General features: G+C 40.2%; 1 protein-coding gene across 1 annotated transcript; it reads left to right on the top strand.

Annotated features, from left to right (window-relative positions):
- Positions 1–27823, top strand: abhd16a (abhydrolase domain containing 16A, phospholipase). The gene is made up of 20 exons (XM_084053577.1): positions 1–135; positions 1034–1090; positions 1187–1253; positions 1998–2084; positions 2383–2468; positions 2911–2984; positions 4528–4635; positions 5953–6067; positions 6389–6490; positions 7891–7954; positions 8279–8328; positions 13506–13629; positions 14993–15097; positions 15191–15254; positions 15627–15683; positions 21576–21638; positions 21953–22029; positions 24345–24443; positions 24973–25019; positions 27171–27823. The coding sequence occupies exons 1-20, from the start codon at positions 28–30 to the stop codon at positions 27252–27254; spliced, it is 1638 nt and encodes a 545-aa protein (XP_083909703.1). The 5' UTR covers positions 1–27; the 3' UTR covers positions 27255–27823.

The following is a 27823-nucleotide window of genomic DNA, read 5'->3' as shown; positions in this document are numbered from 1 at the left end:
CTTCCGTAGTCACCGCTCAATGGAAGAATGGCCGGCTGGATGTTTCTTCGTTGTCTTTTCGGGCCTCATTTAAACAGAATTCACCGCTCAGCCTCAGCGGAGCAGAACAGAGCCGACGGCAGGACGGGGAGGAGGGTAGGGAAGACTTTAATACCGGGCTCTTCATGGACTATGAGCAAACTGGCTTGATATGTACAGAAACAGAGCAGTTAGCAGCATTGTTGCTAACGCTGCGGCCCGGAAGTGTCTCTGTCAACTGTGTTGTTATTATTATTGTATCGTTGCTGTCAATGAATGTAGACTCGAGACGATGTGCAAAAATAAATGGTTGTTTATGTTAATTTATGTAGATGTATGTAGATTTTTGCTTCCACATGAGCTTTTACACATACATAAATACATGTAGCTAGATTAGCTGGATCAATTCTTGCCCTCAGTTGCGTCACTAGCCAAAAAAATCAATTAATCGAGATTAATCGAGATGTAATTCAAATCTACTTTGCACTGGCTGACTAATCCTATCCAAGAACGTTACATGCTGGACACGCCAATATTACACAGCGTTGGTTGCAGGATAACAGGAAAAGTGGGCACCTGAACATTCTTGGCTATTTTGTTTACATAAAAAAAAAAGGAAAACTGTCTGAAGTAATGTGAAAACGTAATGTAAAGTATAAATGATTATAACATGCTTGAACATTTGAGGCCTAATATTTCTGCAATTTAGCTACAAATAATTTGCTGCAAAACTGGTGGATATGGTCATAAATAAGAAGTTGCAGGGTAGAGGGTACATTTACATGTAGGTCTGATAATAATGTCCTGTACATGTTCAAATCATGTATACTTTACATTACTTTAGACCATTTTCAAAAGACTTTCTTTTTCTTTTTACATTTTAGAAAAAAAACAGCCAATGAGGTGCCCACAATGTTGAGGTCCCACTCTTCCTGTATGTGCTGCTGTCTAACTATATGAAACATAATTTATCTGCCCAGCTAAAGTTCACAGTGATTACCTTTTTGTTTATTAGGGATGGAACTACCAAGCCAAGGCTCTGGAAAGACACACTGACAGCATCATTGGTTGGGTCAGTATTGAGCGTGATTGACATAACCTCTGGTCATTTTATGAAGTAAAAAGAATTCTGTCAAGTAATGGGTGTGTTTGTATTTCATCCATTTAGGCTTCTGCACTGTGGTCTATTTCCTACTACAGTTCTCCTCTCCTCCTCTGCTATCTCTATAGGAAAGGTATTGTGTGTGTGTGTGTGTGTGTGTGTGTGTGTGTGTGTGTGTGTGTGTGTGTGTGTGTGTGTGTGTGTGTGTGTGTGTGTGTGTGTGTGTGTGTGTGTGTGTGTGTGTGTGGGCGGGCATGCATATGACTGAGTCCATCTTACAAAGCTCTACAGTGTTTCAATTTCAAACAAGGTGTTTAGAGGAGAGGTGTACTTGAGCAATTAACTTAAAACTCTGACGTTTATCAGAAGTGTCTGACAAACACTGCAATTGTTTTGTTTTCTTCTCACCTCATCAACCTCTCATCAATTATAATTTTTACAAGCCCCATGCATTAATGAGTAAAAGTAAAACGAATGGCTGCAGTCTGTCCCCTGGGGGTTGCTGCTATCCCACAAGTGATTTTATTTATATGAAATTATAATCAGATGGCTCATACTGTAGCATTATTACGGTGAATGGATCTAAATTAATTGCCTGGGGTTATCTCTGTGTATAAATTGGCTGCTGTTGTTGTTGTTGACAACTTGACATGCAAGGAAGGTAGTAGTCAGACTGTGCATACTGGTGCCGATTAACAAGGCTCTGAGCGAAAGAGAATATTTTCACTACTGTGTGAAATTGTGTGGATGCTGTCTATTTGCTGCTCGCCAATGAAACCGCTTGGATGTGAGATAGTGGCACAAAAATACAATAAATCTAAATACTTGGATATCTCTGTTTATCAACTTTGTCACTATTATGCTGTTAATTTCCCAGGATACATCTGCAGCAGTAAGTTGGTTCCAGTCGGTCAATATGTGGGGACGGTGCTGGTATGCCTGCTAGGGGTGGCCTGCCTCAGAGGTGAGACTCTACCAGTGTCCGCTGTGACTATGCCTAATTGAACTCATTTTTACATATCAACATGTACTTGTATGGTGCATCTGCTGCTGCATACCAATGGGATTTCATTAACATTGGAGCAGACGCACAAGGTCCACACCCAATAAGCATACTAAGTGCACCCTTGAGACTCTCTGCAGTGAGCTGAATGTATTTCGCAGTCTCTCTCATTCTTCCACTTACTGTATGTCCTCTCTATCACTGCTCTATATATCTCTCTCTCTCCCTCACTCGCTTTCTTTCTCTCCCTCTGCCCCAGGCTGGGGGAGATGGAAGAACTCTGAGTATCTTCAGTTCCTCTCTATTCTGGAGGAGAACAGGAATAATAACATACCTAGCAACAAGGTGAGTGGTGCGCGCAGAAGGTCAGAGTTTCCATGACGACACAACTGTGTTCATAGGAACAGGTCTAGTCAAAACACTGCTACCCTTGTTAAGCACTTAAGAACGTTTGCCGAAAATGGCAGCACTACAGGCTCACAATGCATCGCAACGCAATGTATAGACTAAAGGGTCTAAGTACATAAATTCCAACAAATCTCTTATTTGTTGGCTCACATTCAAACTAACCAACGCATTTTTAAGCATTACTTTATTAAATATGTCAGTCATTTCTTGGTATATTTAAGTAATGTATTTTGTATTTACAATTGCCAATGTTCAATGCCAAAAATCGTTAATCACAATTATTTGTATGACAATTAATCGTTAAGTAAAAGTACCGTACATTGTGTCAGCCCTATTGAGCAGGTGGTCTTTTCCTGATTTGACTGTTTTCTCTCTCTAGAAAAAACTGCGGTGCTACGATTTTGACTTCTCTCACTGGCCCACTGACTTCAGCTGGACAGAAGTCAGCAATCCGTAAGTGTTTTGTTTTTAAAAGGCTGCATGTATTAGTGCGTTCTTGGTTTTTTGTGTCCGTATGATCTATTGATCTATTGAGACCAACTGGCTACATTCTATAAGGAAAAGCAACAGCAGTGCATGTGATATATGTGTATATTGCTGAAAATCTGACACTTATTCTTTGTGCATGGCCCAAAGTGGAAGAACATCTGTCTGTCATGTTTATTAGAAAGCTTTATTCCTCTGCTGAACGTTATGGCTTCAGTAGTCTCAGGCTGCCATTCTGATATTGCAAGCCTTTCCAATGCGTTTATTGTGGAATTTCATATCGCAAGAATAATAAAAAATACCATGCATCGTGCAGCCCAAGTGCTCATAGCTATTATAGAGCATGGCTAGTGGTGAACCATATTGGTCCTGTGGATATACTGTATATATATAATAAATGTGTAAAACATTGCAGGGATAGTGCTTGTAATCCCACTGGGGTCATCCATATAAAAATAACCCATTCCTCCTGGTATGTAAGGCACTTAAGATAAATGTATTAAATAGGCCTGTAGCAATTATTACATAATCGCCTAATCGCAATTAAATGAGATAATCGCAATTATGAGATAATTGCAATTATTTTGCATAATCGTTTCTATGTTGAAAAATGTTAATACATTTTCAAACATTTTCCAGAAATAGCTGATCTACAAGCTTGTAGATCAGCTATTTCTGCTATTTTTTACTACTATTACTGCTATTTTTACATTTACGTTATTTGTCATATCTGCCCTGTGCCATTTCTGATTACGAAGCCTAATAGGCAAACAAATGTAATTTTTACTCATGTTCCAATGTTCAATGCCAAAAACACAATTAAATAATTAATCGCAATTATTTGTATGACAATTAATATTCAACTTAAATTTTGTAATGGTGACATCCCTAGTATTAAATGTAGTGAATGGGTTTACCCATCCTACTGTGCAGTGCCAGCAGGGCATACATTTAGTTGTCTCCTGTTGCCCTGGTGGGAATTGAACGTCAAAACCTCAAAAATATTTTCATACTAACCAACCACTGAGCTACACGTATCGTCACTGTTGGGTGGGAACCTTGTATGTATTGTACAAAACCATTACTTTTCAGGAAATGGAAAAAGAACATGTGTTCCGATGGATGCAAAGTAGTTAATTAATCACAAGCTCTTATATATATATTTACAATATTTACAGTATAAAATAAAACCCACAGGCAGAATTAACCGCTTTCACTTTCACATTTAAACTGTTAAAACATATATCAGACCTACAAGCTCACAGCGTGAGGCGATGGGTTGTGAACTTCTGCCAGAATGTGACACACTCTTGTACGACCGGTAGGGCATTTATGTACAAAACGAAACAAAAAAACATAAAACATGTTTGAAATATGGACATACTAGGTTTCTGCTCTACAGCCATTTATATCATTATGATGTAAATGGTACACAGTACACACGTGGTATGGGCTATGTACTGTATGTCTCATGGCTTTATATGACTGACCGTGTGTGTGTGTGAGACAGGAAGTCGTCCAAGGCAGGGGTCTCCCTGCTCAAACCGGAGCCCAGAACGAGAGGAACAGCAGACACTGTTCTCAGCTCCGTCCGCACTCTGCCCTGCCACATCATCGGGTACACACCTTCTACACAACACACACAAAAAACACACATCATTGTGAGATAATTGTGCATTTACCGGATACATACAACAATACAGTATATGCGTGTATCTTCCAGTGCACATGATCTGTTAACCTGTTCCATTATGGAATATAGATTAACAGACTCAATGCATGAGTAAGGACCAGGCATGTCCTGCAGAAGGAGGCATTGTTGTCCTGGAAGAAACCACTCGCATCCAAGATAGAATTTCCTTACTGGCTCAAAATGGCATATCTATATTGGCATAATGGTCACCCATTTTATATCTGTGACCATATTTAAAAAAAACTAAACCGTTAACGTTAATCATTTAATCTTTTTCCAAAAATAGCTATTTTTGCTTTTGACAACTTTCACTTTTTTTTCAACTGGCGTTTTCAACAATTATTTTAGACACCTAGTGATCACACCTTTCAACAGAACAGAACGTGATGAAAAATAAAGTGTTATTATTTTAACTGCTGAAAAACGACAATTTCGTAGTGAATGTTGAAAATAGAGACACGTTTGTGTTTTAGAGATATTTCTCGGGACTTTGGACACCCAGCTTGATACCGGGACAATCCTGGCCAAACCGGGACGTCTGGTCACTCACCATAACTAAGCCATGCCAGGAAACTGTACATTATGTCTTCTTAACCGATTGACTGCCAGAATTATTTCAGGTTTTCTGCCAGAGATTTTTAATTGAAATTAAAAAAGTACTCAGGAGCCGAGATACAGAATTTTTAAGTTTTAAGTTAACAAGGAAGTGGATAGGAGTCTAGATCTTCCAAAAATCATATCTCCTTGGTCTTTGGGTCAATTTCTTTTTCTTTTTTTTCCCCCTAAAAACGCATATATGCGTTATTGGCAGGCAAGTGATGGATTCTAAAGAACGCATATATGCGTTATTGGCAGGCAATGTGTTAACCACTCTCAACCTAGCGTTGGGCAGTATTAGTGAACATTTTAAAAAAAATCTACATTTTCTGAATGTTGAAACAATACTGAATATAGCAGATCTACAAGTTCACAACAAATTGTGAGCTTGTAGATCGACCATTGCTATTCATCATACAGCTGCAAGAACAATGCTTTCAGTATCACTTGTATGTACTGTACTATCAGCAATATAGTTGCTTTGGTGTTTAGCTATTGTATAATTCAGTATCTAGTGTTGGGTTTTAGTTTTGACCCCTGTCCTCTCGTCCCGTCTATATTTTTGCTAAAGCACTGCAGTGATGTGTTCTCTCACATTTCTCTCTCTCTCTCTCTCTCTCTCTCTCTCTCTCTCTCTGTCTCAAGTTTTCTCATCGCCCACTCATTTGGGCGGAGGATGCTGTACCCAGGATCTGTAGGCTTACTGCAGAAAGCTATGAGGAATATGCTTCAGCAAGGCCAGGCTCGACTAATAGAGGAGGTGAGGACGACCGACCACAGTGATAGCATAATGACAAGGAAGCCACATAAATATGAAACAAAGAGCAAGTATTGTACAAGTGACAAATAAATACATATACTGTGTATGTATACACAGGGCTTATTAAAAAGTGTCGCATCAGACAAACGGATTCAAAAGGTGTTCCTGTTTTCATGTTCACACAAAAGAGACGCGAGATAACCAAATCAATATGAGGCGCTCGCATGCGCGCGCGCACAACACCTACACCTCCTTTGATAAATGTTGGAACATCCTCACCTGCGTGTTTTGTTTTTTCTTCCTTCCCCCTGTTTGTTGCAGTTTGACGGCCAGAGGAACAAACTTGTCGCCTGTGATGGAAATGAGATTGACACCATGTTTGTTGATCGGAGGAGAGACGGGGGAGAGAACGGACAGACTCTGGTAAATATCCACACCGCTGTTCTATTTTTATGACTAATAACCGAGTCAACTCCGCACTCTGATGAAGCTATGGATAAAGCATTATCTCCATTAGGAGGTCATGCATTCGCACATGTGGGTCTGTCTGTGTGACTTTACACAACTAATAATTTTGTGTTTTGTATAGAAGAAATTGGTCCTGACTTGCAGGACCAATTATATAAATAGGACAGATGGGTTATATAAGCAACATGTATTGTGGGCCACAGAGCCAAACTGTGTTATGTTTATACAGTATGTGCACAGCATGTCTCCCTGGTCTCAAGATCACGCACGTAATTCTAACAGATTTATTGTATTCAAACATCTCTGTTATCATTAAAGTCCGATCGCTAATTCCTTATGTTAATTATGTTTTGTGGTGACTCGTCAGTTAGTGAATGGTTATGATTCAAAATGTAATGTAAGTGTGGGCTTGACAAGCTAGATGAGTTATGGCAAGCAGGACGGGAGCGCATTGACCTGTGCATGTTCAGCACCAAGTAATACAGGTTCGGTTGCACTTTATCAGGGATAAATTAAACTTTTTTTACATGAGAGAATCAGAAAGAACCACACACACTTTCACTATTGTAACCTTCCTGCACTGGACATTAAAATATCCACGTTGATCTACACTCACTGATTGGTGAATGGTTCAGCACCATGGACAGCGATCACTTTTTGCGGGCTCTTCCTCCTGCCTGTATTCTATTTTGCCGTAACAATATTTGTTAACAAAATGTAACGTGAAGTCAATTGTAATGTAATGCACTGTCTGGCCGTCATCATGAATCAGATTTAGAAACAGAGTAGCAGCAGCCCTGTAGTGTCTCCATAATGATAATCAGCTGCATGTGGTGGAACAGTTTGAGCTATGGGAATCACACAGGTGAATAAAATAAAATGATTCATGATTATTCATAGTTATTCATTGTTAGTTATATCTCCATTGTGACCAGGGATATGCCCTAGAAGTGTGAAAATTTAATTTTTAATTTAACCCATTGAGACCTGAAGCCGATTCTACATGTCTCCTAAATCTCAACAGTATTCTCAAAAACCTATGTTTCTGTATCAGTGTTGCTCAAACTTTTTCATGTCAAGGACCCCCAAAATTATATGTATTTGGCCGCGGACCCCCGTCAAAATATTTTGTTCCAGGGACCCCCCAGAAGCAAAGATTTGAGTTAAAAATTTTCGTTTTAAAAATATATCTATTCAAAGATTTGCACACAATTTCACGATTTTTCAAAAATAGCCCAAAGTGTAAAATAATGCTTTTTAGCTCAAATCTAAAAATGACACAGTTCCAGGTCTTAATGGGTTAAAGTACCCTCATGTACAATAGTTTACCTTGACCTCCCTTGACCTTGCTCTAGGTGATCTGTTGTGAGGGGAATGCAGGCTTCTACGAGGTTGGCTGCATGAACACACCATTGGAAGGTGAGGAAACGTGGGAATTACTCGCATACTTTGATTTGGAGTCTTGATAACAAATTAACCCAACAGGTTATCGCCTGTCCGACCGATTTGTCCATATATGGAAATCCAGTGTGCCTGTTTTCAAGTGCCTGTTGTCGGATCGGCGGTGCGACGTAGGCTGCTTATCGGCCCAAACCTCTAGTACTCTTATAAAAGCATTGCTGAAATGAAAGGCATTTTTAAGGGTGGTGTCATTCATTATTTTGAAGTTTTTGATACAAAAAAATGGATAAAAATGGAGATGTGTAGTATTTTAAACGTGCCACATAATTCTGTGTCTTACAGGTGGTTACTCTGTGCTGGGATGGAACCACCCGGGTTTTGCAGGCAGTACGGTAAGCAGCATTTTTGTCTGTGTGTGTGTCTGTCCGTTTGTGAGCAGCTAATCTCCGGCACTGTTGGACCGATTGGCGCGAAACTGCACGCACACTCCCTGGAGGCCAGAGCAGAACCTCTGCCCCAAACTTTTCACATCTGCCTTTTATAGTGCCACCAGGAGGCAGATTTTGTCCAAACATCACGCAAATCGATACACATTATCTCTATCGTGACGTGATCAAGACGGATCTGTACGATTTTTCATATTTCATCCTGATTGGCTAAGATTGGCTTCCAAAGTTTGCAGGAACATTTGAACAAAATGCCTCAATACACATTTTTCATATTCCATTCCGATTGGCTTCCAAAGTTAGTGGGGGTGGCCGTTTTGCACAAAATTCCACACATCATGAATGCAGCGCCCTGATTGCTGGGAACTTTGCACGCACATTCCCACTAAGCCAAGGAAGAATCTCCATCCCAATTTTTTTAAATCTCCTCATGGTTGCGGAACAACATTTGGCCTATAACTCTTGAACCGTAGGTCGTACAATCAACATTTGTTTTAGCCCTGGATTCCATGGATCTTGACGCATCTTATAGGTCCTGTTTGTGCGTGATTACATTTTCTGCCAACACACTTTTTGCTACTACTCCTACAGATTTTGTCCAAAACTCACACAAATCGGTACACATTATCTCTGGGGTCATGTGATCTAGATGGCTATGACCAAAGTTTGCGGGCCCTGGGTAGGCAACCTGGCCTGGCGGAGACCTGTGCTCCGAGGAGCACACTTTTCTAGGTGTCTATTATTATATCTATGGTGAAAATCTCCAAAGAAAGGTCACAATTATCAAAAAGTAAAAGAGTAAAAATAGCAGATATACTTGGTGGTACGACAAATGGCACAACTAACTTGTCATACCACTAAGTACAGTATATACTATAGGGCAGGGGTCGACGAGTACGTTTGGCCCTGGGCCAGTTGTTTTCTAAGCCATTAGATGGCAGGCCAGAACAAAATCAATGGCTATTTTATCGCCTTCAAATGTTTAATCAAATGTTACAGACTGTCACGGTTGAGACTTTGTGTGACATTGTGCTTCATTCATTGTCTTGTCTAGGTTTTGTAATTCTTCGTATTATGTGTTCTTAGTGTATAGTGTTCTTATTTCTATGTTCCTGTCTGCCTCAGCTGTATCTCCTTTGTCATCAGCCTATATGTATGCAGGGGTTGACACTAAGGTCTAAGAGGCACATGCCCGTCGGGCAAGTGCAGGTCATGTTCTACTTGCCCAAAGGTCATGCCCACTTGCCTGAAAAGTAAATTGTGATAGGTAAAATTTGAATTACCGTTCATTTTAACACGTCTTTTTTACTTTACTTGCGAATTCTGCGGCTGTGAGATGTGGACATACATCAATATTGATGTCAAATTTCTCAATAGCTACAGTGGGGCAAAAAAGTATTTAGTCAGCCACCATTGTGCAAGTTCTCCCACTTAAAAAGATGAGAGAGGCCTGTAATTTTCATCATAGTTATACCTCAACTATGAGAGACAAAATGAGGAAAAACAATCCAGAAAATCACATTGTCTGATTTTTAAAGAATTTATTTGCAAATTATAAGGAAAATAAGTATTTGGTCAATAACAAAAGTTCATCTCAATACTTTGTTATATACCCTTTGTTGGCAATGACAGAGGTAAAACGTTTTCTGTAAGTCTTTACAAGGTTACCACACACTGTTGCTCGTATGTTGGCCCATTCCTCCATGCAGATCTCCTCTAGAGCAGTGATGTTTCGGGGCTGCCGCTGGGCAACACAGACTTTCAACTCCCTCCAAAGATTTTCTATGGGGTTGAGATCTGGAGACTGGCTAGGCCACTCCAGGACCTTGAAATGCTTCTTACGAAGCCACTCCTTCGTTGCCCGGGCGGTGTGTTTGGGATCATTGTCATGCTGAAAGACCCAGCCACGTTTCATCTTCAATGCCCTTGCTGATGGAAGGAGGTTTTCACTCAAAATCTCACGATACATGGCCCCATTCATTATTCCCTTTACACGGATCAGTCGTCCTGGTCCCTTTGCAGAAAAACAGCCCCAAAGCATTATGTTTCCACCCCCATGCTTCACAGTAGGTATGGTGTTCTTTGGTTGCAACTCAGCGTTCTTTCTCCTCCAAACACGAGAAGTTGAGTTTCTACCAAAAAGTTCTATTTTGGTTTCATCTGACCATGACATTCTCCCAATCCTCTTCTGGATCATCCAAATGCTCTCTAGCAAACCTCCGACGGGCCTGGACATGTACTGGCTTAAGCAGGGGGACACGTCTGGCGCTACAGGATTTAAGTCCCTGGCGGCGTAGTGTGTTACTGATGGTAGCCTTTGTTACTTTGGTCCCAGCTCTCTGCAGGTCATTCACTAGGTTCCCCCCGTGTGGTTCTGGGAATTTTGCTCACGTTCTTAAAAAAAAATAAAAAAATTTGACCCCACGGGGTGAGATCTTGCATGGAGGAATGGGCCAACATACCAGCAACAGTGTGTGGTAACCTTGTGAAGACTTACAGAAAACGTTTGACCTCTGTCATTGCCAACAAAGGGTATATAACAAAGTATTGAGATTAACTTTTGTTATTGACCAAATACTTATTTTCCTTATAATTTGCAAATAAATTCTTTAAAAATCAGACAATGTGATTTTCTGGATTTTTCCCCCTCATTTTGTCTCTCATAGTTGAGGTATAACTATGATGAAAATTACAGGCCTCTCTCATCTTTTTAAGTGGGAGAACTTGCACAATGGTGGCTGACTAAATACTTTTTTGCCCCACTGTATACAGTATGACTTTTTAAATTCCTTTTTAAATTCCACAGACATCTTGTGTTGAACTCCCCACTAAAACGAACTTGCCCGTCAGGCAACCTGAAGGCAAACTCCACCTGCCCGAATGTTTTATTTACTTGCCACAGGCAGTCGGGCAACCGTTAGTGTCAACCCCTGTTGTATGTATCACTTTTGTTCCACAGTTAGTCCTTGTTGGGTCCTTGTCTTATGTTGCATGTGTTAATTTATGTTTGAGAGTTATTGTCTTAGTTACTTGTGTCACCTGTTAACATTGAAATACTAAATACATATTTAAACGCCCAATCTTGGGTTTTATCACCTCCTGCCTTGCTGCTGCATTTGGGTTCTCACCACACCAGCATGTGACATACAGATAGAAATGCTTGTGTAATAATGTTGTGAAGGCCACATTCTTGAATGTGGAACTTAGAGGACATATAATGTGTTTAGTCATACTTCTTTTTGTGGTAAACAAAAGCTCAAGGTCTCTTCTTACCTACGGAGAGAGAAACTGTGTATTGGCATGATGAGAACATTTTAATGCAAAAGTCTAAAGTCAAATGTTGACGGTTAAAACCGCATTTAAAGGAGAATGGAAAGAGCACTATTTGTTAATCCTACCTGTTTTCATCAATGCAAAGCCACATCCTATCTATTGATTCCACTAGGAGGTGTTCAGCGACACATTTCACCCCACGGCTTGATTTGTGATGTGCCTGTCATTCATTCTCAACATAAATTAGATATAAGAGTATAATGAGCATTCTTCAGGCGGGGTAGTCGATTCTCTATTTTGACATTGTAGTCCATGTCTATCAGTCAGATATTGTAAATTATTTACAAAACAAATTTCAGGCCAGATATTATCGCTGGTAGGCTAGTTCTGGCCCACGTCATCGCAATATCTATACCACTTGTGCATGATTGGCCAATACGCTTGTGCAAGGACGCGCTGTGATTGGCAAGTAGCCACTTTGAGTGGCAGTTGGGGCAAACGCTCTCACCAAAACATGATTTACTATTCTGTCCCTATCGGTAAATAACTCGAACGGCGCTGAGTCGGCCCAAGCGAACTTCGCTTGTGGCTCAAGTTCGCTTGAGACGACGCGCCTCCGTCGCGGTCCAAAACTATACGGGCTAAAGAAATAGCCCGCAGTTGTTGTAGGCAGAGGCACTTCCGCATTGGCCACAGAAGGGGGCGTGTTTATAGCACAACTGGTACAGACTTTGTAATGTCGCTTCTGGCCATGTTGCCTACCACTGCTGCTGGGTTTAAGAAGAGTGCCCAGTCCCCTTTTTAATTCCTTGTATTGAGATAGACAATTGCAGATGGGACATGGAAGCTGCACAATGTACTGGTGGGGTTTGATTCTGTCCCAGCAAGAGTTAGGGGTCTCAGGGGTTTTTTAACTACTGAACCTTTTCTGGGGGGCTATCATTAAACATTATCCCAGGTTGTAAAGATTCTGTGCCCTGCTGCCCCCAACTCTCTAGCGTGAGTACAGTAAGTAGGTCAGTTTAAAAGTCAGAGACATGGTGTAGAAATACTAGTACTGTTGCGCTGAGCTAGACGGCATTGCACAAGAATTGCAGTGTAGCTCTGCAGCTGATATTATCCATGTGGTGGAACAGCAATACTCTCAGCCTCTCTTCTTTTCAGGCCTCCTGTTTCTTCTCTTTGCACTTTGCCCTTACATTCTCAATCATGGATCACAGTAAAATTGTCACCAACTCTGGTTGTCACAACCACTGGTTGTTTGAAACGACAGAAGTGTATAGGATCTTGAGCTTATTCCCACTGTTGCACTCATTACATGGTGCTTTGCATAAGAAGGCCTAAAAATGCTTTCATGCGGTAGTGCATGCTTCACTGTGCACTGTATTATTTGGGATTCTTATGGGCCATGTGGGGTGGACAGCAACAGTTAAAACCCCCAAGAACGGCAAACGGATTTGTTCGGAGATGAGGCAGAGAGACAGTCAGCCAGTTCAAGTAATTTAATGGAGCCGAGATGTATGACTGTCTGGGTGACGAAAGTGGTCTCGCACAAAGAAGTGCTTTATATAGTTTGCCAATCTATTCACTAATGCATCTCGCCATGTTCGATAAACGATAATACTGTGTCTTGAATTATAAAAATGTCAATGTTTCTCATGGCCTAAGTGTCCATAATAGCTGGTACAGATTTGCGAACAGACTGAATGTATGAGAATAGGCGACGTATGTCGTCTAGTCTAGTGGGCTATCAAGGTGACTGAGCATGAATAATAACACAAAAGATGGTAATTTTCCACCAGTGCAGCTCCACATGTCAGTACAGTGTCTTTACTCTTGTCTTCCCACAGGGAGTGCCGTTCCCTCAGAATGAGGCCAATGCGATGGACGTAGTGATCCAGTTCGCGGTGCACAAACTGGGCTACCAGCTCAGTGACATCGTGGTGTATGCCTGGTCCATAGGAGGCTTCACAGGTACACACACACACACCAGTGCTGTTGCTTCGCATCTCAACTTTTCATCTGTTTGTTTTTTGAGGTGGTATGTTTTAATGTTTTAATGAGCCCTCTGGTGTATTTTATTTATTTATTATTTTTTCTTCTCATATTTACACACTTATTTTTATTATAAAAAATAAAGCCCTCTGGTGTTTTTTTTTCTCAATTGTACAATTGGTTTTAAATTAAAAATTAGCTCAGACTTGCTCATCTTTCTGTGTTTTTATGGCTCATCTGTGCATTGTGCACGGTATTTATCACATTGTTAATGTTCCTTCACAGTGGTGTGGAAGTGAACTTTTTTCACGCAATACACTTAGCCCCAGGCTAATCCCTTTCTTAATCCCATATTTAACCCTCAGGCTAATCAAGCTAGCTTTTTTGATGGAGGGTTAGCACTGTTTTTAAACCTAGGTTAATAAACCTTGCTGATTGATTCATTGATTGAATTTAGTTGACACTTTTAAATATACAATACACGGTTCTGCATACAGTACGAAATCATGGTTCACAGTGCTGAGAACAGTAGCGTGAAATTGTTAACCCATGGTTAAATAAAACTTGAGTGAAGTGTGATAAAAATTGACTATTACAGATAATTTTGAAAAATAAGTTTCATGGTTATTACGCGTACAACACTATGCTGTGTAAAATCACTTGAGCATTTGTAAATGGTTTGCGTTTGTAAAAAAGGTTTTATTAGATTTTCTCCACAAAACTTTTTGAATGGCTTTTTCTTAACAGTTGCTGCCTTTCAACCCTCAGATAATACAGTAGCCGAATAATACATACAAAATAAGAAATGCAAAAAATGCAGGACCTCTGTCTGAAAGGCTCTTAAACTGTATTACCAAGTAATATTTCCAGTTCAACATTTCTTTTGAACCATAGAAAAGATGTTTTCTTTTTTCTTTTTTTAAAAGAAGCCTCTACGGTTAATTTTTCAAGGTTAATGGCAAAACCGTTTAAATAGTTAAACATCCCTACCCAGGACTAGAGCTCTTCACGGGTAAAAAAAAAAACGTTTTTTTTTTTAAGAACCCGGACCCTAATTGGACTGGTGACCCTGCAGACACCCCTTCAAGGGTTAGAGTTATCCCAGGCTTAAAGATAACCCACAGCTATAGCAAGCAGGGTTTAAAGTTAACCCAGGGCTATTATATTTATAACCCAGGGTTAAGTTACCTCAGGGTTATTGCATATTTAAGTGTGTAAAGCCTTTAACCAAAGCTAAACTTTGTCTTGCCCCACCATCCACATCCCATCCGTCTGTCCCCTTAAACCCCTTTGTGTCCCATCGTGTCCTTCGTCCTCTGTGTCCTCCTGTTCCCTGTCTCAGCCAGCTGGGCAGCAATGTCGTACCCAGAGATCCGCTCCTTGGTGTTGGACGCCTCCTTTGACGACCTGCTTCCTCTGGCCCTCAAGGTCATGCCTGACAGCTGGAGTGAGTCACTATGGGTCACTGTGGGGGAGCTTTGGGGTTTTCTTCTTTCTTCAGAAATGTACAATTAGTTGACTTTTGTGTGTTTTTTGTCAGGGCCGTTGGTGCAGCACACAGTCAGACAGTATATGAACCTAAACAACGCTGAGCAGCTCTGCAAGTGAGTGACGGTGTACACACAAATCATCATGTGTGTAATTGCATGATCACAATATAAATGTTATATTAGTTTCCACAATTACAGTTATTTACAATATCAGCAATATTGAAACATCTAATCATTACATTTTACATTTACTGTAATACTTGAACATTTGTATGTGTTGATGTAAGATGCAAAAATGTATGAAATATTTTTCAGTAATCAAAAATGACAGTCAACATTATGATCAATGATGCCTAAAGCTATCATTAGCCAAAACCCTACAGACAACAACATACACACACATTCGATCCAATAAAACCATTGGATATTACACAAACCATTGAATGTCTATCACCTGACCTCCCAACTTCCTGGTCCTGTTCACAGATACCAGGGACCGGTATTGTTGATCAGGAGAACCAAAGATGAGATCATCACAACCACGTAAGTTTCTCTCTACCTACATTCTTTCTTTTTTTTCTTCATTCGACCATTTTAAAACGAGGACACAAATGCATACAAATGCGCACAAAACGTTGTGGATGAACACGATGTCCTTTGTGGTCTCTTTCTCCGTTTGGAATGTCTGGCATTCATGACATAATAGCCCAACAACATTTTTTTGTAAAGAATAGTGGGAGTCCATTTGTGGTTCTGGATGTAACACACCAAGCCAATGTCTGGCCGTTGATTAGCGTCTGCGGCCGAAAATGGGTGGTAGTGTGTGTACTGTGCTGTCGGTGGTAGTGAGGCATCTGCATGGGTCAGTCACCTGATAAAAATGTTGAATTACTGGTGGAACATGTTGTTAAGAGAGAGAGGGGGGCGGACTAGGGGGGTGGAAGCCATCCCACCCTATGCAAAGAGCTACAGAGAGAGAGAGAGAGAGAGAGAGAGAGAGACACACACGCACACACACACACACAGACTTCACAGAGGCACTCACTTCTGGCAAAAGAACGACTCAACGATTGATCATATCATGGCAGACTTTTTTTTGTGTGTAATGGTTGATACAGTATATTTCCTATAGCAAGTTTTTTTTGTGCCCATATATTTATCTGGGTCAGATGTGAATTTTCACAGCACAGCATACCCAGAGAAAGTGTGAGGCAGAGAGTGAGAGAGAGAGAAACACTGTCACTCCACAGGCACAATTATTTTATGCAGTCATTTCGGTCAAACGGACGGATCATTTTTAAACTGAATGTCAACGTTGCAGAAGAACAAAACATACTTATAAAACCCTGCTCACTGCAGGGGTGCGTTCAACAACTCAGAGATGCATTAATTTACAGAGTCAGTCGTGTTTTTTTGCGAGGAGCATAACCTAATGGTATAATGTTATTCATTCATGTATTCATGCCCAGTCTGGTAGATTTATTTCCTCTCACACAGGTGCAGAAAAGGCGCCATGAACTGATTGTCAGCTGGCTTCTCCCAGCGTAGTCTGTAATAGTCAGGTGTCAGGACAAGTCAGTTTGTTGTGTTGGGGCTTTTAGGGCTGACTGACAGCAGTAAGGCTGAGAGGAAGAGAATGCATCTTAACCCAATAAGACCTGAGGCCGATTCAAAAAATGTCTTCTAAATCCTAACAGTTTTCTGAAAAATGTACAGTATGTTGCTATATCAGTGGCCCTCAAAACTTTTTCATGTCAAGGACCCCCACAGGTATATGCATTTGGCCGCCGACCCCATCTCAAAATATTTAGTTCCAGGGAAGCAAAGATTTGAGTTAGAAATGTTTGCTTTAAAAAATATATATATTCAAAGATTTGCACACATTTTCACGTTTTTTCAAAAATAGCAGATCTACAAGCTCATAGGGCGGCACGAAGTGATGCGCTATGAGCTTGTACTGTATATCTGCTATTTTTCAATATCCAAAGTATAAAATAATGCATTTTAGCTCAAAATGTCACAGATTCTTTCCTGGTTTTAATGGGTTAACCTATAATCTACAGTTCTACAGCTGGGTGATTTCCCCTCTCTGCTTTAAAAAAAAAGAACCCAACCTTTTAGTTGTGCTCTCACAGTAATAAAGGTGCAGTGAGAAGATATCTTTTTTTAATCCCCAAGAGGAAGAAGCGTAGCAGTAGTAAGGAATGAGACATGGATAAGAAAACGGTAGATCACACATCAAAATACAATGGAAGGAAAATGAGATGAAAGGTAAATAAACAACACAGTACACAAGATTAAAAGAAAATAAATTGAAACATGCATTGAACGTTGTTTATTCACATTGCCTTTCATGGAGTTAGATGGGTTCTGATTTAAGTACTAGGCCTACTCTATGTTTAAAAATAAGTACTTGTAGTGGGAGCACATTAAAACAAGTGAATGTGTGCTACAACAGACTGCCTACACAACAAGGACGAATAGTCAGGCAGCTGTTCGAAGCTACTAGTATACAATTAAGACAACATTAGCACATACGACCCATCCACAACTTCTTCTCTACTTGCTCAACAATAAGATCTCCTGTGTGTGCACAGTAATATACCAGCATCTTACAATACACAGAATATTTGTTGCATAAAGCCTTAATTTATAGAGAAAATAATAATGAAGAAAGGAAAAACGGACACATTTAGGCTTTGTAAAGGCCATATTAATGATCTTATGTATATCTACTGTAACGTTAATGTCAGAAAAACTAGATGTCTTAAACACAGTTGCATCTCCATTGACTAGCCTATTATGCAAATAGCATCACACTCCAAATCAAAACAAGTGAAGTAATATGCTAAAGACGTTGCACACCAATGAGTTTGAAAACAATTTGGAAGAGACAGATTTCTGCAATTCACAAAATATATGGATCAATGTCCCAAGGCGGACACAAATACATTCACAATTACAGTTTAGCATATGAAACAAGTCGTCCATAGAGATAAAGTTTTCCACTGGAATTAAATCTGTAGCGAGACAGAGCAGAGAGAAAGGAGAGACATATAAGACAATGATGATGATGATTTATTTAGACATGTTAAAAGAAAAGTATGCCCTATACTGTACATGCTTTTGACAGAAAATAACACGTCATGGATAAAAAACATTCTATTGTGGTCCTTGGTCTTGGACAAACAAAACGTAACAACAAAGAACAGGGGGATAACATGGGGGGGATTGGAATCTAACACAGATTCTCATGCCCACAAGGAGCACCCCTACTTTCTTATTGTTAATACATTTCTAGTTAAAATAAACCATCAGCCAGAGAGCTAAAGCTAAATGACTAAAGTTGGAGCTTTGTACAGGTGGAAGCATGTCTGGGATGGCTACTAGGCCTGAGGTGTGTTTCCCAGAAGAGTTATAGTCTAATGTTAGTCACAAGTTCTACTGTCTCTCACAACTGTAGTTCGACAAGCATTCTCAAACTTCATGAAGTTGAGTGATCGGAACTAACAGCTTTTGAACTGTTGTTGGACGCATCGCTCTTTGTTAGATTTTCTCTGCACCATGGGAGTTATATCATTTGGGAACGGGAAGTCACCAATTTCACCATAACAGCAGCAGATTTTTTCAGGCTGCATTATGGAAATATTTTTCTTTTGTTCCTCATTCAGCAGCCACAAGGTTGCTCATTCATATTATCCATTATCCCTGCCAGTCGCAGTGCCCGGCAAAAAGCACTATTTTCAATAGTTTGTGGACAAAATGCAATGGATTCAGAATGTCTGTGTGTAATGTGTATACTGTAAAATGGCAAAATTGGATAATAACCTTGGGGGTGATTTTAACATGCAATTTGTCTAAACATGGATTTGAATGCCACAGCTCATTTGAGCACAGTCCATAATGCTCTTCTGTATTTTACAATGGAACCATTAATAATAAGAATGCTTATTCTTTGGTCCCTGTTCCAAATTATCCAAATTATCGCCTTTTGAAGGTTGTTTGTGATCAATGACTAGACGTAATTGGAGTTCGAATTTTCAATTTATGATTGTAGCAATTGTTTGCCTATTTTAAGGCTGTATTACAATTCTACTTCCAGTAATCTGAGGCTTTTTTCTTTTGCTCCCTGGGAAGTCGGCTAATGATATTCCAATCATATTCTAACGACTAGAATTCTGACTGTTTGAATCAATATTCTAAGAGTCCAGCTTAATAGAAGATCTGTTATTTGGCATCGAATGAGATGTTTTCAAAATTATATAATATAATATATATAAACTACACAGAATAATGAATAAACATACATTTTCAGAGCAGAAACTTGCCCTGCATTTTAATTGGGTGTGGGGGGCCCTGGGTATTGGATAAGGGGGTCACTGGCACAATAAGGTTTGAGGACCACAGTCTTACGTAGTATCAGGTCCTTCCACTCATCGCTGAATTTAGGTTCTTCCAAACTCCAGCTGGATCAATGGGCCTTGAGTCAATGTAGCTGCACTGGTGGTCAGTGAGATTGTTCTTTGAGTGTGTTGAGAATGAATTCTCTCACATAAGAGTGCAATGCTCGCCCCAGACGTTAATGCATGTTTAATTGCTGTCGGCACACTTGGCATCACCTCAAGTGGCTTTTAGAATTGGTTGACAAGATGTTTAATCGTCCATTTCCCCCATCTGGAGGAGAGGAGTCCTTAATTTGCCTGCAGAGTAAAATCACGGCCCGCAGTTCATTCTGACTCCACAACGGTTTCACTTGGGAAACATCCAGAAACATTGGGGATCCTTTGGATCCACGGCTTTGATTGAAGCAATCAGTTTACAATTGCACTCACTCTCCTAAGTGCTCAGCCATCGAACCACATCAAAGGCACTGCAGTACTGCAATGCGATACAACGATATATCATATTTATTCATCATTTCGCACAAAAAGGTTATTACCAAAAAATGTATGCGTGTGTGTTTATATTTAAAATAAATCCTCAAACAATCTATAGTTGGACCCCTCCATTTTGCCCTCTACACCAAATCTCTTTGCTGAAAATAAGCAACCTACTGTACAAGCTTGTAGATCTGCTATTTCACCAAATGTTCACCCCAGAATAGGCACGTTAGAGTTTGAACCTTTGTAGCAAATGTGTCTCAATCTTATGTACATTCCAACTTAAGACATTCACTGCCAGGGGTTTTCTAAAACAGGCTGTCCGTCATTTAAAATCCACCCGTTCACTGCCATTGACGGAGATCTCCGTATTTTTCACACAGAACCAGGAGATAACGCAATCCAAAGATTTACTGTTCCATTCACTTCTGGTTAAAGTATTTGGGAAATATTCTGTATCTCGGATCCTGTGTCTGGGTATAACAAGTGAACGGGAGGTCGTGATGACACTTTTTTTTTTCACGGAAGCACAGTGAAACCCTCCGTGATTAGCAACCATCAGGGGATCGATCATACTGGAGATAAATATTCTGTTCTGTAATATTGTTCCTAAACAAATTACCAGGGGCGATTTGGAAGCTTTGGAACCCCCTCCCTGCCTGAGGCTCTAGGCTAGCAGCAAACACAGTGTCTTCTTTGAAATCAATTCTGAAAATGTACTTTCATGTCAAGGCCTTTTCATAGGGTTTATTTTATCTTCTTGCCTCTCTTTTATTGGTACTTATCTCCTTTTACGCCTTTTCTTTATGCCTTCTATTTGCTCTGTTTGTATAGTGCTTTTCAATACAAGTTTACAAAGTGCTTTACAAAAACAAGATAAAACAAATCCTATTCTGAATGTGCAACATCTTTGCATATGTGCGCGTGTGCATCATGTGTCTTGTCATCTGTAGGGACGCACGCAGGCAGACAAATTGAGAGATCTCCATTTATAGACAAAAAGGAACACAGATAGACAGACAGGTACAACGGGTGCTACGACAATGGGTACTAGGGGTATCGCGTAACTGGGTGAGGCATGCATTCCCAACCTAAACCGGCAATTTCATTGATTAGCTTCACATAACATTTGTGCCGTATAGTCAATAGAAATGGAACAACTCGTTCCCGACATGCATGGCCCCAAGTAGCCCGGTGCCGTCCTAGTATATATCACACACGCACACGCACACACACACACAGTATATGAGATAACAATAATGATGTTGATTTCCCCTGGGAGGGCCAAATTCTTGGATGGGCAGGCCTGCCCCCTCGAGGCCGCCTGATTATGTGTGTGAGATCAACAACAAAGTCACACATGAGAAAGTTGACAGTCTAAAACCTAATTTGAGGATGAGGATCAAAGCAGCATCAAAAAGGAAAAAGCAAAAAGGATGACGGAATGTTGACGGCACAGTGTCATTTAAGCATGTGGGTCCTATTTCACCCTTAAAACCGAGTAGGTCACATGCAATATAACATCATATAAATATTGTCTTTTGTCTTTTTGCAGAGGTCCAGAAGACATCATGTCCAACCGAGGAAATGACCTCCTACTTAAACTGCTCCAGTTCAGGTCTGTCCACGAAAACCAGGTCATGTCCACCAGTTTGACATTAGGCCACTGACCCCCATTTGATATCATTTATTCTTTTAATCTCTGGGACCGCAGTCTATGCTGTAAAATCCTAAAATGGGTCCATATTTATTATGGCAAAATGTTTTGAGTTACAGACTTCCATTTGGTTCCTACCAATCATTTACCTGGGGGAAATTATTGGTAGTGAAACACCTGGTAACTCCTCAATGACCCGTGGGAGTCCCCAGACCCTATGTTGAAGACCAGTGCACTAATGGGTATAATGGTTGATGATGTAATTTGCTGTCCAGGTACCCCAAGGTGATGACAGATGAAGGAATCAGAGCAGTCAGACAGTGGCTTGGAGCTTCCAGCCCTATAGAAGAAGGTATGTGTGTGTGTGTGTGTGTGTGTGTGTGTGTGTGTGTGTGTGTGTGTGTGCGTGTGCGCATTGTCATGGAATTCTGGATCAATCAGTAATTGATGAGGCAAGAGGAGATTGAGACAATATTCTAGGTGATATCATGGGGAGAAGTACAATAACACTCAGGTGGTGTTAGGGTAGATCTGCCAACGAGCACAGGGATCAGACCATAATTATACTAGACAGGCTGCACCAAAACAATAGCTATCAGGCCTAGCAGAGACATCTTGGCTTCTACAAGCTACAAAATATCATATCATATCATAATGTATTAGTATAAGTACTATAAGTGAATGTTAAATATAAAGGTTGGCTCTAAACAACCATAATAACAATATAATCTCATTCTTCCTCACCATGCATGTGGGGCAATTTGGAAAATCTCTTTAACCCATTAAGACCTGGAACTGTGTCATTTTTAGATTTGAGCTAAAAAGCATTATTTTACACTTTGGGCTATTCAAAAATAGCAGATATACAAGCTCATAGCGCGGCACCGAGTGCCGCGCTACGAGCTTGTAGATCTGCTATTTTTGAAAATTTGTGAAAATGTGTGCAAATCGAATATATATATTTTTAAAGCGAACATTTTTAACTCAAATGTTTGCTTCTGGGGGTCCCTGGAACAAAATAATTTGATGGGGGTCCGTGGCCAAATACATATCATTTTGGGGGTCCTTGACATGAAAAAGTTTGACCACCACTGATATAGAAACATACGTTTTTCAGAAAACTGTTCGGCTTCAGGTCTCAATGGGTTAAGCTGTGCTGAACCTTTACAACACTGACTCATTGTCATGTACAGTAAATTCCCCACTAAAAGTGTTAATATTCTGTGTTGTCATATTCCGCCTTTTGATGAGTAACATGTGTGCAACGCCAGCTTATTTATGCAAATGATGAAACGGAAGCTAGAACGTGACAGAGCGACAAAAAAACAAATATGTAACGACGAGAAACAAATGACACTAGAATGTGAGGGTTAGATGAAAGGAAAGCCTACAGAAAGCTCTCATCTCTGAACCAGCCAAAGGAAAAGAGGAGAGGAAGGAACAGTGAAAGTGAATATGATGATCAAAGGCTCAGCTGAGCTTAGATTGCAGAGTTTGAGAACAGAACTACATCATGATAGAGAACCCTGCATAAACACAAGAAGTAACACCACATATGTGCAGTGTATGTTAACCACATGAACCCTAGCCTCTCGTTTCTGGGCTTACGGTAATATGCAGACATTCAGCAAAAAAAAACATTTTGGCGAAGATTTTGCGAAAATAACAGATCTACATGCTCACAACGCATTGTAAGCATGTAGATCTGTTATTTTCGCTATTTGACATAGTGATGTATACAGGGCTTAAGTGGTTTTAAAGCTACAATCCCTAAGTTTTATGTCTGTTGTCTCCGAACTGCAGCGATTTTGGACGTACAATAAAGATGCCGGTGCATCTAGTGTCCAATCTGGTGTGTCTTCTGCTTCAAATAACTTTATCGACATTTTCCACCAGTAAGTGTCCTACCAGACACCAGGGTCTCCCACATTTCTCAATGGGAAAGTTGGGAGACCACCGCCAGCCACTGCTGATGTGCTAGTTATAATGTATTCACTTCCAAGGGAAAGGTGCGTTCAACTCAAAGGGCAGCCTTGAAGTGTGGTCTCTTAAGGTTAAACTGGGTGCAGATTATTGACAAGAATACAGTGAAGGAATTATGTGCACTCTCTTGACACGTTTTATGAGTCTTTAATAAAGAGCAGCAGCAGTCAATCTAGAGAAACGGAAGCGTTTCGACATGTAGGCCTTTCTCAACATATATATTTTCTCTGTCGGGGAGAAACCTGTCCAAAACTGTTACTTAACTTTTCAGGATTCAAATAATGTGATGCGGTAGGACGTTCATTTACGAAAAAACACAAAAAGTTAAAATTTGGAGATGAGAGGTTTCTGCTCGACAGCAACGATATAATGTATTAACATACTATACCATACAGATTGAAAATCGCTTATTTTCTGCAAGCGACACCTTTGCAATGGAGTATAAATTAGACTTTGTTTTTGCGTTTGATTCATACAGTATCTTTTTTTATTTTTAAGTATTATATTGATTGATTGAATACTTTATTAACAGATTGCAAAGACAAGCACAGTTCAATACAAGGTCTGTTTAGAGGATTTTAAACCCAAGAAAGCACTATGGTTTGTTTCCATTGGGGTCCTTTGTACTCAATTCAACAGAACGAAGCCCCTCTAACCATAACTGTGTCTCTCTTCTGTCTTCAGCGTATGTGTACAGTAGCTATGAGGTGGATGATGACTGGTGTGTGTCTGTCCTGCAGTCCTACCAGACAGACAGAGACGTCTACTATCCATGGAGCGTTGGTAAGACTGGAAATGATGTCATGAAAATAATTGGCTCCATTAAAGTCTTTTTTTTGTTTGTTTCGTTTTTTGTTTGAGATGCGCACTTAATGAAGTGTTTTTTATCATAACCAATGTGCATTATGACAACAACAAAATGAATGAGCTTATGCTTTAATCATGAGTTTGGAGAACAGAATTATTTAATTTATCTTTTTGCATCTTCTATTAATGTCCTCCTCACATTTATTTTTAAATGACAATATGCCAGCGCATATTGTCATTTAAATAATGGCAATATAATATTCAGTGATTTACTTATTGTGGAATCTAACCCTTGATTTATATGTGATTTCGCACTGGTGTCACACACCGAAAACAGCAGAGCATAAATGATAAAGTATAAATCGCACTTAAGAATCGCACATAACATGTTTGTGAAGCATCTACCGACAGCTAAATATAGAATTCTTCTCACTGTGTTTGGTGTGACTTGTCTGTCTGTCTGTCTGTCTCTCTTTGTCTGTCTGTCTCTGTGTCATTTTGCCAGGTGAGGATATGACATTAGAGGGAAGGCGTCAGTTGGCTCTTTTCTTGGTGAGACATTTTAATGATCCTCTTTTCCTGCAATTCATCTCATCTCACCAGCAACATTCATCTTCGCAGAAATGGAAAAGGCAGCCCCCCTTTTTTGTTGTCTTTCCATTTCATTTATTTATTTATTTATACTGTGTATGTGAGGAGACTGCAACTATATGCTTTTCTTCCCTGCGTTTGGTGCATGCGGTATGAAGACATACACTATTGCAGTGGTTCTAAAAGTGGGGTCCAGGGACCCTCTGGGTTCCTTGAGGGGGTTTCCAAAGGTATTCTTACAGGTCTGTAACTCTGGAGAGTGTACGGGTCCTTTTGGTTCTATTTGTGGACTCTCTGAGTTATCAGGGTCCTCGAAATTAAAAGGTTTGAGAAGCACAGCATTGCTTATAACATTGACTTACCGTCGTTTTGGACATGAAAGGAGATGCACTTTAGATGCAAGGAAAGATTGTTGGGTTTGTTTCCTCATATGCCCAAAAGCAGGCTTTTTACATATTCATCATCCATCTGTTCACCCAATAGATGAAGCTTGATTTCTCCTCTAACCCCTCCACTTTGCCGTTTTTAAATGCGGCTCACCTGCTCCTCCTCCTCCTCCTCATCTTCCTCCTGTACTCGTTGCCTTCTGCCTCTCTGAAATCACAGCTTTTCAGAGATCATTACCGGCGAGGAACACTTATTTTTGCGGTCGCCATGGCAACCGGCTCACCTGTGCTCTCAGGTTGACTGGTGTAATATATTTTCGCAGAGCTTGCCTTATTGAAGTCGTTTAACATCAAACAAGAGGAGAGCCATCAATTCTGGCTAAACGCCGTGCTTTTCCTTCCCTTGGCCGGTGCCTGTTGAATTGCACTTGATTCAAATCCCACTGATGACATGGGAGTGGTTCATATGGCACGGATGGAACCGTAGCTTAATACAATCAGAGCTCCTTGCACTTTTCTTTCAACCCACTCTCATCTTTCTCCCATATTCCCCTCTCTCTTTCCCCTGTAACAAAGTGACATGGGAAAACTGCACCTCTCTCTGTGGCCCTTCAATGTTCTAGTTTTTATTTTTATTTTATTGTTACGTGTTGTACAGGCACATGAGAGTACGGTTTTCTTGTTGTCGCCAGTGATCAGGCCAATCACTGTCGTGTGTGTGCAGGCAGTAGGATTTATTAGGTTCTTTATTAGGTACACAAGGAGAGTGTGCAATAGAGCGCAGTGTGACGTTTGTGTGTGTGTGTGTGTATATTATATATATATATATATATACACACACACACACACACACACACACACACACACACACACACACACACACGCACACACACACAGTAGTGTCCCAAGGACACTGACTGGATTTTTTTTTTATGCTTATTGCACTTATAACTCTGGACACGAAAATTCCAGTAGGGTGTCTGTCAGTCCATTTAGTATCATGTTGAGAGTTGCAGTGAGGTGTTTGTCATTCCACGCCATGCTCATAGAGTGGCAGTAGGGTGAGCTTGTGATCAGCTATTTTCACTATTTTATTTTGCCTATGAAATGGCCAAAATAGGGATGCCAGATTGAAAGTGCTTAACCAATGAAAAGTATTATAGGTTGTGACTAAGAATCTCATCATTACATTGGAACAGGTTTTTATATTTTTAATGAAAATTAACGGTTTTGGACATACAAGGCTTCCACCCAACAGCAACGATTTACATGTTGTGTGTATCAATAGTTTATTAACCCATTGATACCTGGAACGCATCTGTGTCACTTTAGATGTCTTTGGCTATTCAGGTGCCGCGCTATGAGCTTGTATATCTGCTATTTTTGAAAAATCGTGATTTTTTTTTTTTTCTTTTTTTTTTTTCCGAAAAATTGTTAGGATTTTGATTTTTTTTAGACGCGGCCTCAGGTCTTAATGGGTTAAGTCTACATATCAGTTTTTCCTGTACAAAACCTTTTTTATTATAACTTTTTTTTTTGGTGAAAATAGCTGATCTACAAGTTCACAATGTGTTCCATTGTGAGCTTGTAGATCTGCTATTTTCACAACTTTTGTGTGACTAGTATGCTGGTCGAGGGCATTAATTTATGGAAAAACATTAAAAGTTTAAATGTGGAGCGATATGAGGTTTCTGCCTGACAGCAACGATATTTTCTTCCTTTTCAGGCACGGAAGTACATGAGGAACTTTGACACGACACACTGCACTCCTCTCCCCTTCTCCGAGTTCCACACGCCATGGAGGCTGTGAAGAGCTAATGTAAGCGGAGGCAGAGATGTGCAGTTGGAGCACGTTCCCGGGCATGGTGTGATTTCCATTACTGTGACAGCGCTCGGCAAACGGTCCAAGGCGCGTTGTCATCGTCATGCCGACCGTTGGCACGGTAGCATCCCAGCCTACTTGCCTCGAAACGTTAGAAAACATGTATAGAAACATAGTTTTTTTCATGAGGTTCATGTACAGTTGTGTTCTTAAAGTATTTTATGCCTCTTTCTACCAAGACGGACAAAAAAAAAAAAGGATGGGTTTCCAAGTAAATGCACAACCCATCTCTCACTCCTTACATTAATTTTCCTTTTGGCTGTATTTGTAAAAAAGAAACTCATTCAAGACCACGGTACTGTTCACACAATTTGCTTATGGTGTCAGGAAATCTACACTAATTTATTATTTTACAAATGTAGCCAATGCCTTTTTAAAGAAGCTTACCTCCCCCATTCTTTTCTCTCCTGTGGATCTTTATGAACAAATCTGTATCATACAATGATGCTCTTAACTGTCATTAAATATGCTGAATAAATTGTTGGGAGGGAAAGGAA

This window comes from Gymnoscopelus microlampas, assembly GCF_963454915.1.
Source record: "Gymnoscopelus microlampas genome assembly, chromosome: 3".
Lineage (NCBI taxonomy): Eukaryota > Metazoa > Chordata > Actinopteri > Myctophiformes > Myctophidae > Gymnoscopelus > Gymnoscopelus microlampas.
The sequence above is the reverse complement of the archived record's forward strand: the minus strand, read 5'-3'. Positions and strand labels throughout refer to the sequence as shown.

Coding starts and splice junctions, on each gene's coding strand:
- abhd16a (XM_084053577.1), top strand. CDS start 28: ATGGCCGGCTGGATGTTTCTTCGTTGTCTTTTCGGGCCTCATTTAAAC. Junction 4,636..5,952: donor CTGCCCTGCCACATCATCGG/GTACACACCTTC, acceptor CTCTGTCTCAAG/TTTTCTCATCGCCCACTCAT. Junction 8,329..13,505: donor CGGGTTTTGCAGGCAGTACG/GTAAGCAGCATT, acceptor GTCTTCCCACAG/GGAGTGCCGTTCCCTCAGAA.